Source organism: Eubalaena glacialis, chromosome 2 (genome assembly GCF_028564815.1).
Source record: "Eubalaena glacialis isolate mEubGla1 chromosome 2, mEubGla1.1.hap2.+ XY, whole genome shotgun sequence".
Classification (NCBI taxonomy): Eukaryota; Metazoa; Chordata; class Mammalia; order Artiodactyla; family Balaenidae; genus Eubalaena; species Eubalaena glacialis.
In genome coordinates this window covers 71,520,159-71,534,744 of record NC_083717.1, presented here as the reverse complement: position 1 = coordinate 71,534,744, position 14,586 = coordinate 71,520,159, and the positions used below count along the sequence as shown (strand labels likewise).

Sequence of the window (14,586 nt, the reverse complement as noted above, 5' to 3'; positions counted from 1 at the left end):
GCAAATGTACCTCTCTAGTGAGGGATAGCTGATGATGGGGGAGGCTATGCATATGTGAGGGCAGGAGGTAAATGGGAAGTCTCTGAACCTTCCATTCAGATTTGCTGTAACCTAAAGCTGCTCTAAAAAATAAAGTTTATTGAAAAAAATTTACATCATGGCCAATTTCAAGTTACCAACATGAAGTCACTGAACAGAGTTGAGAAAAGATACACATATTGGCTCTAGCACAGTACTGAAAAGAAAGCACGTGGAGATCTCCACGTTTTGGAAATGGCATACATATCTCTCTGTGTCTCTGTCTCTGTCTCTCTCTCTCTCACACACACTCACACACACACACACACACACACACACACAGAAAACTGGATATTGGTGAACACAGTAATGCTTTCTGCACGGCCCAGTCCTCGGTCTTTCTCTTTCATCTGTGGCAAATCCATTACAGAATTTTCCTAATCAGAGGTTATTCTCTCCCTAAAACAAATTCTTTTTTTTTTTTTAACATCTTTATTGGAGTATAATTGCCTTACAATGGTGTGTTAGTTACTGCTTTATAACAAAGTGAATCAGTTATATATATACATATGTTCCCATATCTCTTCCCTCTTGCATCTCCCTCCCTCCCACCCTCCCTATCCCACCCCTCTAGGTGGTCACAAAGCACCAAGCTGATCTCCCTGTGCTATGCGACTGCTTCCCACTAGCTATCTATTTTACATTTAGTAGTGTATATATGTCCATGCCACTCTCTCACCCTGTCACATCTCACCCTTCCCCCTCCCCATATCCCCAAGTCCATTCTCTAGTAGGTCTGTGTCTTTATTCCCGTCTTGCCACTAGGTTCTTCATGACCTTTTTTTCTTTTTCCTTAGATTCCATATATATGTGTTAGCATACTGTATTTGTTTTTCTCTTTGTGACTTACTTCACTCTGTATGACAGACTCTAACTCCATCCACCTCACTACAAATACCTCCATTTCGTTTCTTTTTATGGCTGAGTAATATTCCATCGTATATATGTGCCACATCTTCTTTATCCATTCATCCGATGATGGACACTTAGGTTGCTTCCATGTCCTGGCTATTGTAAATAGAGCTGCAATGAACATTTTGGTACATGACTCTTTTTGAATTATGGTTTTCTCAGGGTATATGCCCAGTAGTGGGATTGCTGGGTCGTATGGTAGTTCTATTTTTAGTTTTTTAAGGAACCTCCATACTGTTCTCCATAGTGGCTGTATCAATTTACATTCCCACCAACAGTGCAAGAGTGTTCCCTTTTCTCCACACCCTCTCCAGCATTTATTGTTTCTAGATTTTTTGATGATGGCCAATCTGACCGGTGTGAGATGATATCTCATTGTAGTTTTGATTTGCATTTCTCTAATGATTAATGATGTTGAGCATTCTTTCATGTGTCTGTTGGCCATCTGTATATCTTCTTTGGAGAAATGTCTATTTAGGTCTTCTGCCCATTTTTGGATTGGGTTGTTTGTTTTTTTGTTATTGAGCTGCCTGAGCTGCTTGTAAATCTTGGAGATTAATCCTTTGTCAGTTGCTTCATTTGCAAATATTTTCTCCCATTCTGAGGGTTGTCTTTTGGTCTTGTTTATGGTTTCCTTTGCTGTGCAAAAGCTTTTAAGTTTCATTAGGTCCCATTTGTTTATTTGTGTTTTTATTTCCATTTCTCTAGGAGTTGGGTCAAAAAGGATCTTGCTGTGATTTATGTCATAGAGTGTTCTGCCTATGTTTTCCTCTGAGAGTTTGATAGTGTCTGGCCTTATATTTAGGTCTTTAATCCATTTTGAGTTTATTTTTGTGTATGGTGTTAGGGAGTGTTCTAATTTCATACTTTTACGTGTACCTGTCCAGTTTTCCCAGCACCACTTATTGAAGAGGCTGTCTTTTCTCCACTGTATATACTTGCCTCCTTTATCAAAGATAAGGTGACCATATGTGTGTGGGTTTATCTCTGGGCTTTCTATCCTGTTCCATTGATCTATGTTTCTGTTTTTGTGCCAGTACCAAACTGTCTTGATTACTGTAGCTTTGTAATATAGTCTGAAGTCAGGGAGCCTGATTCCTCCAGCTCCATTTTTCATTCTCAAGATTGCTTTGGCTATTCGGGGTCTTTTGTGTTTCCATACAAATTGTGAAATTTTTTGTTCTAGTTCTGTGAAAAATGCCAGTGGTAGTTTGATAGGGATTGCATTGAATGTGTAGATTGCTTTGGGTAGTAGAGTCATTTTCACAATGTTGATTCTTCCAATCCAAGAACATGGTATATCTCTCCATCTATTTGTATCATCTTTAATTTCTTTCATCAGTGTCTTATAATTTTCTGCATACAGGTCTTTTGTCTCCTTAGGTAGGTTTATTCCTAGATATTTTATTCTTTTTGTTGCAGTGGTAAACGGGAGTGTTTTCTTAATTTCACTTTCAGATTTTTCATCATTAGTGTATAGGAATGCAAGAGACTTCTGTGCATTAATTTTGTATCCTGCTACTTTACCAAATTCATTGATTAGCTCTAGTAGTCCTAAAAAATTCTACCACTAGCTTCAAAATAATTAATTTGTTCTCAACTATTACATATTTGCTACACAGATATAAAGAAAAAATAAAATTATTTCTGGGTGATGGGTTTAGGAATTTTTCATTTTCTTTCTATTAATTTGCATTTTCTAGTTTTTCTGTAATAAACATGGATTGCTTTTATAGTAAGAAAAATCATTTTTATGTTCAATAAAAAATGGTACAGCCTTTTAGAAGTGAAATTGGACAGTATCTCAGAATTTAAATTGTGCATATTTTTTGACTTTTTGACACCAGGTACCAAGATGCTAGTTTCTTCATCTCTTTCTGAACAATTAGAAAAATACATTTGCCATTCTGATACATGAAAAATGGTATTTTATCATAATTTTTATTCACTTTTTTTTGCTTTGCTTGTGTGCCAGTAAGTCTGAGCATTCTAAAAATGTATTGATTTGCTATTTATATTATTTCTTTCATAGATTCTAGAGTTCTAGATATACTTAACCAGTGTACTATGTCTCAAATCTATTTCCTTCCTTTAGATTCCATCATCCCCATCCTATTTTATTTTATTTTATTTTATTTATTTATTTATTTTTTAAACGGGATGATCCATTTATTTATTTATTTATTTATTTATTTATTTATTTATGGCTGTGTTGGGTCTTCGTTTCTGTGCCAGGGCTTTCTCTAGTTACGGCAAGCGGGGGCCACTCTTCATCGCGGTGCATGGGCCTCTCACTATCGCGGCCTCTCTTGTTGCGGAGCACAAGCTCCAGACGCGCAGGCTCAGTAATTGTGGCTCACGGGCCTAGTTGCCCCGTTGCTTGTGGGATCTTCCCAGACCAGGGCTTGAACCCGTGTCCCCTGCATTGGCAGGCAGACTCTCAACCACTGCGCCACCAGGGAAGCCCCCATCCTATTTTAGACTTGCCTCTTACCTCAAGTTCTTATACTTTTTTTTTTTTTTTTTGGTTCATGCCTTTGTTTCTGCTTTTTCCTTGCTTTGGATATCTGTCCTCCCATCTTTTCCTTTCAAATATCTACCTCCCCTTTGAATGTACTTGGTACAACACATGGAATGATGGGATAATAACCACCAAATGGATTGTATCTATCTTACAGTAATAATTACATCCTTCCTTGTTTTGGTTATCATCTTTATAGCTGTCTTAAACCTGCCACTTAGATTTAAAGCTTCCTGAAGGTAGGAGCCCTGTCCTCCTCCCCTTTTAAGTTGCCTTGTGTATAAGAGGTTCCTAACAAATATCTCTTTAATTGTATTCAGGGTCAGGTTCAGCCTTTCCTACTAGTAGAAGTTTTTCATTATATCGTGCTTTAGAATCATCATACACAAACATTTGTCAAGCATCTGTCAAGGACATGGAGTACAGCAGCAAGTAATGAAGAGATGTAGAGCAGAATAAGATATGGTTCCTGCAAGACCTATGATCTCTTACTAACCAGTAGGGTTAGTTCCATAATCTGTAAATGAAATCATCACATTCTTTTATAGGTTGAGAGCCAAATATCCATAGCAAACACCGTAGATGCTGGATAACACTGGGTATATTTGATGACTGTTTAAATAGTAAGTGCTACAGGACTTCAGAGAAAGGAATAAGTACTTTTGTACTGCGCTGGTAGAGGGCCTCCTTATAAGTTTTGGGCCATGAAGCAAGGATAGACTTCAGATCAGCATGGAAGAGTGGAGAGGGACTGCTGAGTGGGCAGAAGAATAATTGAAGGTGTTGAGAAATAGGCTGCCATAGAATACTCTTCTGTGGGTCAGACTGTTTCTAGGCACCTTTTCTAATCTTGGCATTTCTAATAATATTGTTAAAGAGATGAATGAGTGTCTTGTGCCATACCTATTTTCTTAGTGTTCTGGAACTTTTACCAACTCCTACTCCTTAGGGTTCTTGGAGTGAAGAGAAGGGGAAGTTGGTAGGGGGAGCAAGGAAGGTCATCCATGGACCCCTCTTTGAGTGTCAAGTTTTATTACTGTTGAAGAGTTTTATGTGTGTGCTAAGTAAAGATATTCTGAGCATAGGGCATTACCAATTATTGCATCCTTTTGTTTGTTATCACAGACTAGATGAGGCAATACATGCCATTTCCAATGGAACCTTGAACCAACCACCGACAAAATTGAATAGATCTTCTGAAGAGCCTTTAGGACTTCTGGTGAATCCCAACCTGTACCAGTCCCCTCCGCAGGTTAGTGGACCTTTGCTCTAACTGATGATGAGAAAATTTGGGCCCAGATATTTCTCCTTTCAAATGTGCCTGTTTCATAGGCTGTAGATACCAGTCTGCTCTCTCAGTACTCCTACCCAGCTTATACTCTGACCCAATTTTTCCAGTTTTTTTGCAGCACTCGTGACAAGTTATCATTTGAGTATTTCCCAAGAGAAGGTTTTGTTAAGTACTATAGAGATTTTAAACAATAATCCCATGGTCTTCTTGTAAATGTTCTTTCTCTATCTTTTATAGAATGTGGGTAGTCCCATAGTGTGGTGTTTTAAATTAATACATTAATTCACTTACTCATTGTTGTCATTCATTTTTCCATCAAGTACATTGAGCATCTAATATGTATAATCACAGAAGTAAGTGATGAACCAGACACTGCTTCTATCCTCAAAGAACACATAGACTAGTAGAGGAAAAGATTACATAGGCCGCTCTAATATTAATAGAAATATAAATAAAGTACAGTGGAAACCCAAAGGAGGGAAAGACAGTTGAGAGGAATAAAAGAGGCTTTTATAGGGAAGCTGGCATTCCTTAAAAGTAGATATCCAAGAAAATGGTGTTTGGGGATGGTGGGAAAAAAAATTCCAATCAGAATTAGCTATAGGAGTAAGGCGTGGGATACACACACACACAAACGTGTATATACATATATGCAGTTAAACAGTGCAAGGGAGGGTTGGGAGCACTGGCCCTCTGCATAGTCAAAAATCTGTGTATTAATTATAGCTGGCCCTCTGTAAAGCAGTTCCACATCCACAGTAGGTTCCACATCTACAGATTCAACCAACTGCAGATCATGTAGTTCTGTAGTATTTACTATTGAAAAAAATCCACGTATAAGTGGACCCACACAGTTCAAACCCGTTTTGTTCAAGGATCAGCTACACAGGGAATAGTGAATTTAGACTACCAAGACAGTACTCATAAAAAGGATTATCGCGATTTCCCTGGTGGCGCAGTGGTTAAGACTACACGCTCCCAATGCAGGGGGCCCAGGTTCGATCCCTACTCAGGGAACTAGATCCCACATGGATGCTGCAACTAAGAGTGTGCATGCCACAACTAAGGAGACAATGTGCCGCAACTAAGGAGCCAGCGAGCCGCAACTAAGGAGCCCTCGAGCTACAACTAAAGAGCCCGCCTGCTGCAACTGAGTCCCGGAGCAACCAAATAAATAACCTTTGCATTCTCTCTCCAAACATGGCGGCCTCAGCAAAAAAGAAGAATAAGAAGGGGAAGACTCTCTGTAACAGACTTCCTGGCTGAGGATAGAGGGACTGGTGGAGGAAGCACCTATGTCCCCAAACCAGTCAGCTGGGCTTATGAAACAGATGACCTAGAAGGAGATGTTTCAACCACTTGGCATAGTAATGATGATGACGTGTATAGGGCACCTCCAATTGACCGTTCCATTCTGCCCACTGCTCCACGGGCTGCTTGGGAACCCAATATCGACCAGAGCCGTCTTCCCAAATCACCACCCTACACTGCTTTTCTAGGGAACCTGCCCTATGATGTGACAGAAGACTCCATTAAGAAATTCTTTAGAGGATTAAATATCAGTGCAGTGTGTTTACCACGTGAACCCAGCAATCCTGAGAGGTTGAAAGGTTTTGGTTATGCTGAGTTTGAGGACCTGGATTCCTTGCTCAGTGCCCTGAGCCTCAATGAAGAGTCTCTAGGTAACAGGAGAATTCGAGTGGACATTGCTGATCAAGCACAGGATAAAGACAGGGATGATCGTTCTTTTGGCTGAGATAGAAATCCGGATTCTGACAGAACAGATACAGACTGGAGGGCCCGTCCTGCTACAGCTTTGATGACTACCCACCTAGAAGAGGTGATGATAGCTTTGGAGACAAGTATCGAGATCGTTATGATTCAGACCGATATCGTGATGGGTATCAGGACAGTTATCGTGATGGCCCACGCCGGGATATGGATCGATATGGGGGCCGAGATCGCTATGATGACCAAGGCAGCAGAGACTATGATAGAGGCTACGATTCCAGGATAGGCAGTGGCAGAAGAGCATTTGGTAGTGGGTACCTTAGGGATGACGACTACAGAGGAGGCGGGGACTGCTGTGAAGACAGATATGACAGATGAGATGACTGGTCATGGAGCTCCAGAGATGATTACTCTTGGGATGATTATAGGCGTGATGATAGAGGTCCCCCCCCAAAGACCCAAACTGAACCTAAAGCCTCGGAGTACTCCTAAGGAAAATGATTCCGCTGCTAGCGCGTCCCAGTCCAGTCGAGCAGCCTCTGTCTTTGGAGGTGCAAAGCTTGTTGACACAGCTGCTAGAAAACGAGAAGTAGAAGAGCGGCTACAAAAGGAACAGGAGAAACCGCAGCATCAGCTGGATGAGCCAAAACTAGAACGACAGCCTCGGGAGAGACACTCAAGCTGGCGAAGTGAAGAAACTCAGGAACGGGAACAGTCGAGGACAGGAAGTGAGTCATCACAGACGGGGACCTCAGCCACATCTGGCAGAAATGCATGAAGGAGACTGAGAAGTCTCTAGAAAATGAAACACCCAATAAAGAGGAAGACTGTCAGTCTCCAACTTCTAAGCCTCCCAAATCTGAACAGCCTCTAAAGGTAATGCCAGCCCCTCCACCAAAGGAGAATGCTTGGGTGAAGCGAAGTTTTAACCCTCCTACTCGATCTCAGAGCTCAGACACAGAGCAGCAGTCCCCTACAAGTGGTGGAGGGAAAGTAGTTCCAGCTCAACCATCTGAGGAAGGACCAGTAAGGAAAGATGAAAATAAAGTAGATGGGGTGAGTGCCCCAAAAGGCCAAAGTGGAAATTCCAGCTGTGGTCCAGGAGATGGAGGGAACAAAGACCACTGGAAGGAGTCAGATAGGAAAGATGGCAAATAGGATCAAGACTCCAGATCTGCACTTGAGCCAAAGAAAGCTGAAGAAAATCCAGCCTATAAGTTCAGTTCTGCAAGCAAGTATGCTGCTCTTGCCATTGATGGTGAAGATGAAAATGAGGGAGAAGATTACACCAAATAGACCTCTGCATTCTGTGCTTTCTCCTAGTCTCTCACCACCCTGGAACATTCGAGAGCAAATCAAACCTCCATCCAGACAAGACAAAATAAAACTCATCGTCTCCTGGAGACCTTTCTTAGCTTTTTAAAAAAAAAAAAAAAAGAAACAAAATGAAATTCTTTTGCATGCTGCTGCAGCCTTTAAAGTATTGAACTAATTGGAGAATCACCAATGTAGCCAGAGAGAGACGTACAGCTTTTAATACTGTGCATTTAAAGTTGTGGTGCATTTTTATGACACGTGCAGTTGCCTGTGTGATTAGTGCCTAGGGGCCTCCGTTTAGCAAAATGGCAGTGATAGTGATGCAGTGTCTGGAATCTGGTTGGGCAGCAGGCAGGTATAAGGAAGAGTGTGAGGTTTCTACCTTTAATTCTTATTATCCAGTGTGGCATACATGAATTCTCAAACATTATCTGAATAAATTCTCCATCCTCGGCAAGGTAGGTTTAGTCTCTGATGTTGTTTTAGTCTCCAGGAGGCTGCCAGCCCCTCCTCTTATTTAATTCTGAGTTACTGGGGCCAGCCTATGGGGGAGTTCCTTCATTTGTACCCCCCAGGGGGGTAGGTGGGAGTGAGTCTACAGGCCACTGAAGAATAGGACTGTTTGGTGACCTAAATGAATGGGGAAATCGTGGTTTGAAAAGTAGCTTGGGGATTTGATGAATTATTTTGCACCAGTAATAGGGAAAATGGTATGACCTCCAGTGAACACATAATCGTTTACCTCCTGGAGCAGGAAGCACTTAGGGGTTGTGGGAATTCCCAGGTCTTTTATGTGTCCTGGTTTCACCCTTTCTTAAACACTATCCCTTCTGAAAGTTCAAATATATCCATATTCTGTTGAAATCTTGAAGCTTTAAAAATTTAGACTCTTGTCTTCGTCTTATGTTCCTCATGCTACTCTTTCCTGTTACCTTCCCACAGGCAGCTTCTACTTAAGTCACATACTTGACCTCCTAAGCATTCTCTAGAGCCCCTGGGAGCTGTTCAATGAGGAATCATCATTGCTTTTTCTCAAGCAAATCTTGGCTCCTTCATGTTTTGGCACTCACTCCTTCCCTCCAGCCATTCATGCTCCTGCTGCTTTGACCCCTTTTACACCTCAGAAAACTTCAGTATTACCAGTCTTAGGTGGTGAGCGAGGTTGGTTAAATTGGGAGCCTTTCTTACAACCTTGATTGGGGTTTGGGGGGCTTTTTAAAAAACAAAAGTTTCCTTACCTCCAAGTGAAATCCCACACCAATGTTTGGATTTATAATGTGGCCTAGACCAATGTGTGGTGTTTTTGGTTCTGTTTTTTTTTAGCATCCCTTGAGAGAATAAATGATAATGGAGAAGAACAATTTCACAAGGTCCTGGCTTCTCTTGCAACACAGTATCTTTACTTGCCTGCTTTTATGTGCACCTTGGTACTGTCAGCTCAACAGATGGAGTCCTTACGGGCAATATTGGTACCTGCAGAGAAAAGACATCTTGGTCTCTTCTCGCATCAGTCCTAGGTTAGACCCTGTCCAGCCATGCAGGGGTGTTGGTTTATCAGTGCTGCAGCAGTGAGCATAATAATCATTTACCCAGTGGACATAAAAGACATACCAAGTGAAGTAACTTTAAATAATTGGCTTGGAGTGCCTAGTAGCTACGAAGTGGCTTTTAGAGATACCCAAGGTTGAGAGGGTATTTTTTTAAAACCATTTGCTCTAGATGATGAAAAAGTAGGGTTTGCTCTCTTCATGTCTGCTCCTTCCAAATAGATGTGTCCAAAAAAGCTGTTTTTTCCCCCATTCCTCTACCCTGCCACCCTGTTAAAACAAACAGGGATTTATGACCCGCTCCTCAATACATGTAAAATTTGTACAGAAATATCTTCTACGAAAATGATTTGTAATCTATAGACTTCATACCTGGGAGAGGTCTTGAGATGTAAAATCCCATCCTTTAGGTTGTGGGTTTTTTTGTTTTCTCCAAACAAATCTGACCTTTAAAGTTCAAAATAAATTAATTAAATAAATAAATATTTTAAAAAGGGATTATCATGAGAAATGGAGTAGTTAGGTAGGTAGAGTCAGATCACTAAAGAGTTAAGTGTTTAGCTAGGAAGTTTTCACATTTTTATTTTGTAAATAAATGTGAATCATAGAATGTTCTTGAGCAGAGAGATGCAATCAGAGCAGTGCTTTAGGGAGTTTAACTGGAGATACTCATTCAGCACTGTATACATGCCAGGTTCTTTGCTAGGTGCTGGGAAATTAAAAGGTAAGAGCCCTTGAAGTTTTTAAGGACTTCAAATTTAGTGGGAAGATGTGTTTGAATACAAAGAATTTCAGTTCCTTAAGATAATTGCTATGATAGACACATGTCATGGATACAGTAGGAGTTTAGGAGAGAGATTATAAACTCACAGAGGAGTCACAAAAGAAATGGTTTTTGAGAGGAGACTTAAGGGATGAATAGGAATTTCCAAGCAGATAAATTTGGGGAGGGAATTCTAGGTAGGTGGTATAACATGTAGAAAGGCTCAGCAGCTTGAGAGCATTGTAGGTTGGGAGAACCACAAGTAATTAAGTACTGTTAGAAATTAAACTGCGCTAGTAAGTGTATTAGTTTCCTAGGGCAGCCATAACAAAATACGACAGCTGGTTGGCTTAAGACAACAAATTTATTCTCTTACAGTTCTCAACACTGAAATCAAGGTGTTGGCAGGGCCATACTCCCTGCGAATGTCTATGGGAGAACGCTTCCTTGCCTCTTTGAGGTTCTGGTGGCCCCAGGCATCCCTTGGTTTATAGCTGCGTCACTTTACTCTGCCTTTGTCTTTACATGGACTTTTTCCCTGTATGTCTTTGTCTCTGTGTGTTTTCTCCTTTTATATGGATATCAGTCACTGGATTGGGGTCCACCCTAATCCAGTATGACTCTCTTACCTTGATTATATCTGTTTCCAAATAAGGTCAATTTCACAGGTTCTGGGAGGACAAAAATTTGGGACGGATGCTACTCAACCCAGTATAGCAGGTAACATCTTACCATGAAAGTCCTTACATCTCATGCTAAGGAGTTTAGTTTTATTCTACAGTAGGCAAGGAAGAGTCCTTGAAGAACTTTAGCAGACAGTTGGCATGACTTCCATGCCTATGTAGAGAATGGATTAGAGGGAAGACTAAGACAGAAGCAGGGAAATTGCTAGAAAGATTATTGCAGTAGGGACTTCCCTGGTGGTCCAGTGGTTAAGAATCCACGCTTCCAGTGCAGTGGGCGCAGGTTTGATCCCTGGTCGGGGAACTAAGATCACACATGTCACGCTACCAAAAAACAGGTTATTGTGGTAGCACAGTGGGAAGATGATGAGGGCCCAATTTAGTGTTGCAGTTAGTAAGGCGGTAGAGAGTTACTTAGAGGCTAAAAATGGAGATGAGACTAGTTAGCAGGCTCTAAAGTAGTGTTATTGAAAGACAGTAAGATTAAGTTAGGAAAGTAGCTGTGGAGTAGAAAAACAGGTAGTATAAACAAGAACTGTAATAGAGATAGAACAGACAATTTGGGCCTCGGGATTGTTCATACACCAACAGTTTTATGAAATCACCTATTTCCCCTGTAATGGATCAGTTCTGCCTCTGTGTTCCCGCTTAAGGACTTAAATCCCTGTGTAGTATTTACTCAAATCTGCTTTATGTTTTGGATAGTTATTTATGTGTCTGTCTTCTCGTAGGATTGTTAAGTTCCTTGAAAGTAAGAACCATATCTTTTTTATATTTTATATGTCTCCCGACTTTATATGCTTTTCACATATACTGAGTTAAATAGTAAATGTTTGTGTGTTTTTTTTAAGCTATGACACAATGATTACAGTCATAAAATTTTATTGCAGAAAGATTCTTAGAGATTCATTTAGTCCAACTCCATCATTTTACATTTGAGAAAACTGAAACCTTTAGGGGTTAAATGATTGCTTAGAGTCTCTAGACTACCATTCTAGTATTTTTGTTTTCCCTATAAATTATTAAATAAAACATCAAAAAGTTAACACAACTAACTCTAAACCTCATCATCCTAATAGAGCCTTTTTTTTTTAAAAATAAATTTCAGAGCACTCAGTCTTCTTGCTCTGGAAGAAATGTTACCCTTTGTCATTCTCTGACTGAACTACTGCCAAGACTCTTTAGTCTCCTGTAATTATCTGTACCCTGTAATTTTGTGTTCTCTTCACATGATGGGAGCCTTGTTTCAGTAGTGCTTCATCCTGTCTTTTGGGGGACAAGTTGTTCATTTCAGGATAAGAGAATACTTCATGCATCCAATAGTCAGAACTGCTGCCCCCCGAAAGCATCTGTTTGGCTTTATCATGGTAACAGTATGTGACCCTGTCCCTTAAGCACATGAAGAATGTATGGAACAAAATGTTGAACCTTCATTTGGCTGATAGAATTATATTGGGAAATTGTCCAATACGGATCATTAATCATTTTAAAGTGGAAATAATTACAGGCCAATTATTTGGTCTGATGGTTGTACTGTTGCTGGAATTAGGAAGCTGTGTGTGGAGAATTCAACATTATCTAACTATCCTTTAAGATGGGACCATGTTATCATACCTGGAACTCCTACTGAATTTATACCTTCTGTACCTTTTTTGACCCTGTTTCAGACAAAGATGGGATACGTTTTTCTAAGAGAATGTTTCCAGTACGATTCATTAATGTTAGAACTCATCTCATTTTGTATACCTACCCCAGATTTTTCCCTTGTCAGACAAAATTATATGTTTGGTTTCTTTCCTGTATAGTGGATAGATCAGACGGGTGCAGCCTCACAGAAGAAGGCTTTCCATTCAGCAGGATCAGGACTAGAGTTCAGCTCATGTCGGCATCAGTTTCGAATCCAGGACCAAGAATTTCAGGAAGGCTTTGATGGTGGCTGGTGCCTCTCTATGCATCAGCCTTGGGCTTCTCTGCTTGTCAGAGGGATTAAAAGGTAAGGGCAGAAATGAGGGGGACTTCGCTGGCGGTCCAGTGGTTAAGACCTCGCACTTCCGTTGCAGGGGGCGTGGGTTCGATCCCTGACCAGGGAACTAAGATCCCACATGCCATGCGGTGCAGCCAAAAAATAAAAAATTAAATTAAAAAAAAAAAAAAGAGGTAAGGACAGAAATGAATCTTGGAAGATTTTACATAAACTTGATATAGAATTATGGACTGGAATTCATCTTCCCAATCTAGCGATGATTTATAATACTCTTCAGCACATAGAACTTTAAGCAATGTATTCATGTTATGGACTTGTTCTTTACTGAATAGCTTAAAAAAAACTGAGATTAGAAGGACTAAGGATCCTAGTCATAATAAAGAATAGAACATAAGTTTTTTCATCTTTGGAAGGAAGTCTATTGAGAAAACTTCTCTTGGCTTTGCCTTTGTACAATAATATATCACTCAGCAACCTTAATGGTTTGATCCTATTGGAAATACAAAGTTTTTATGCCTATTTATTAGTTTTTTAAAGATACCAGCCTAGCTGTGATTTTGTTTTTCTATCTATACATCTATCTTTTAATCTGAGTGACCATATTGAGAAGCTATTTTACCACAAATTCCTTTTCTACAAAAAGTGGGGGAAGTAGTGAGGGATAAGTAGAGGTATTATAAAGTTAAGTCGTTATACATGTTAGTGATGGTAATAGCTTACTAGTCCATGGTTTCATATGTTTCTTCTCAATTCAACTTTTAAAAAATAGTTCTTTCCTTTGCTTTTATAAATGTAAATAGAAAATTGATAAATACAGAAAAGCAGCTAGAAAAAGAAAGGTCATCTATAATTCCACCACCTAGAAACAGCTACCATTAGCATTTTGGAGTATTTATTTATATTCTTTTTCCTGTGCAAATTGTTGCATAATGAGGTCATAATATATATTTACGTTTATGTTTTTCTTCTTTCACTTATTATTACATGTTCGTTTTCCCTTGTTTTCTCAGTTTTATTGAGATATAATTGATATATAACATCGTCGGGGTGTACAACATAATGATTACATATATATGTATATATTGCAAAATGATCACCACAATAAATTTGGTTAACATCCATCACCTTGCATAGTTACAAATTTTTTGTTTCTTGTGTTGAGAACTTTTAAGATCTGTTGTCTTAGCAACTTTCAACTATACAATACATTATCGTTAACTGTAGTCACCGTGCTGTACATTACATCCCCAGGATTTATTTATCTTATAATTAGAAGTTTGTACCTTTTGACTACCTTCATCCAGTCTGTTCTCCATATTTATGAGTTTGTTTTTTTCAGATTCCACATGTAAGATCATAAAGTATTTATCTTTCTCTGACTTATTTCACTTAGCATAATACTTCAAGGTTGATCCATATTGCTGCAAATGGCAAGATTTCATTTTCTTTTATGGCTGAATAATCTTCATCCATTTTCTTTATCCATCCATTCATTGATGGACATTTACATGGTCTCCATGTTTTGGCTATTGTAAATAATGCTGCAACGAATGTGGGGATGCAGATACCTCTTTTTTCCTTCTTATTTTATCTCTTAGAATTTTATATCCCTGGGAGTGTCCTAACTCATAACAATAATATTGCCTTATGTATTTATATTTAAATAGAATTTTACAGTTTTCAAAGCAGTAGCTGTATTGAAGTAGATCAGACCAGTATTATTACAGTCTTGAACACTTAAGCAGGCAAAGGTAAAGGA

At 39.5% G+C, this 14,586-nt stretch overlaps 1 protein-coding gene and 1 pseudogene across 3 annotated transcripts in view; both read left to right on the top strand.

Moving 5' to 3' along the window:
• Positions 1-14,586, top strand: part of TRIP4 (thyroid hormone receptor interactor 4) — a 69,264-nt gene that overhangs the window by 20,994 nt on the left and 33,684 nt on the right. For all 3 annotated transcript variants that reach the window (XM_061182029.1, XM_061182028.1, XM_061182030.1), the window contains exons 8-9: positions 4,637-4,763; positions 12,649-12,836. In XM_061182029.1, coding sequence (XP_061038012.1) covers positions 4,637-4,763; positions 12,649-12,836 — 315 coding nt within the window. The remainder of the gene's footprint in view (positions 1-4,636; positions 4,764-12,648; positions 12,837-14,586) is intronic.
• Positions 6,003-7,866, top strand: LOC133085123 (eukaryotic translation initiation factor 4B-like; annotated as a pseudogene).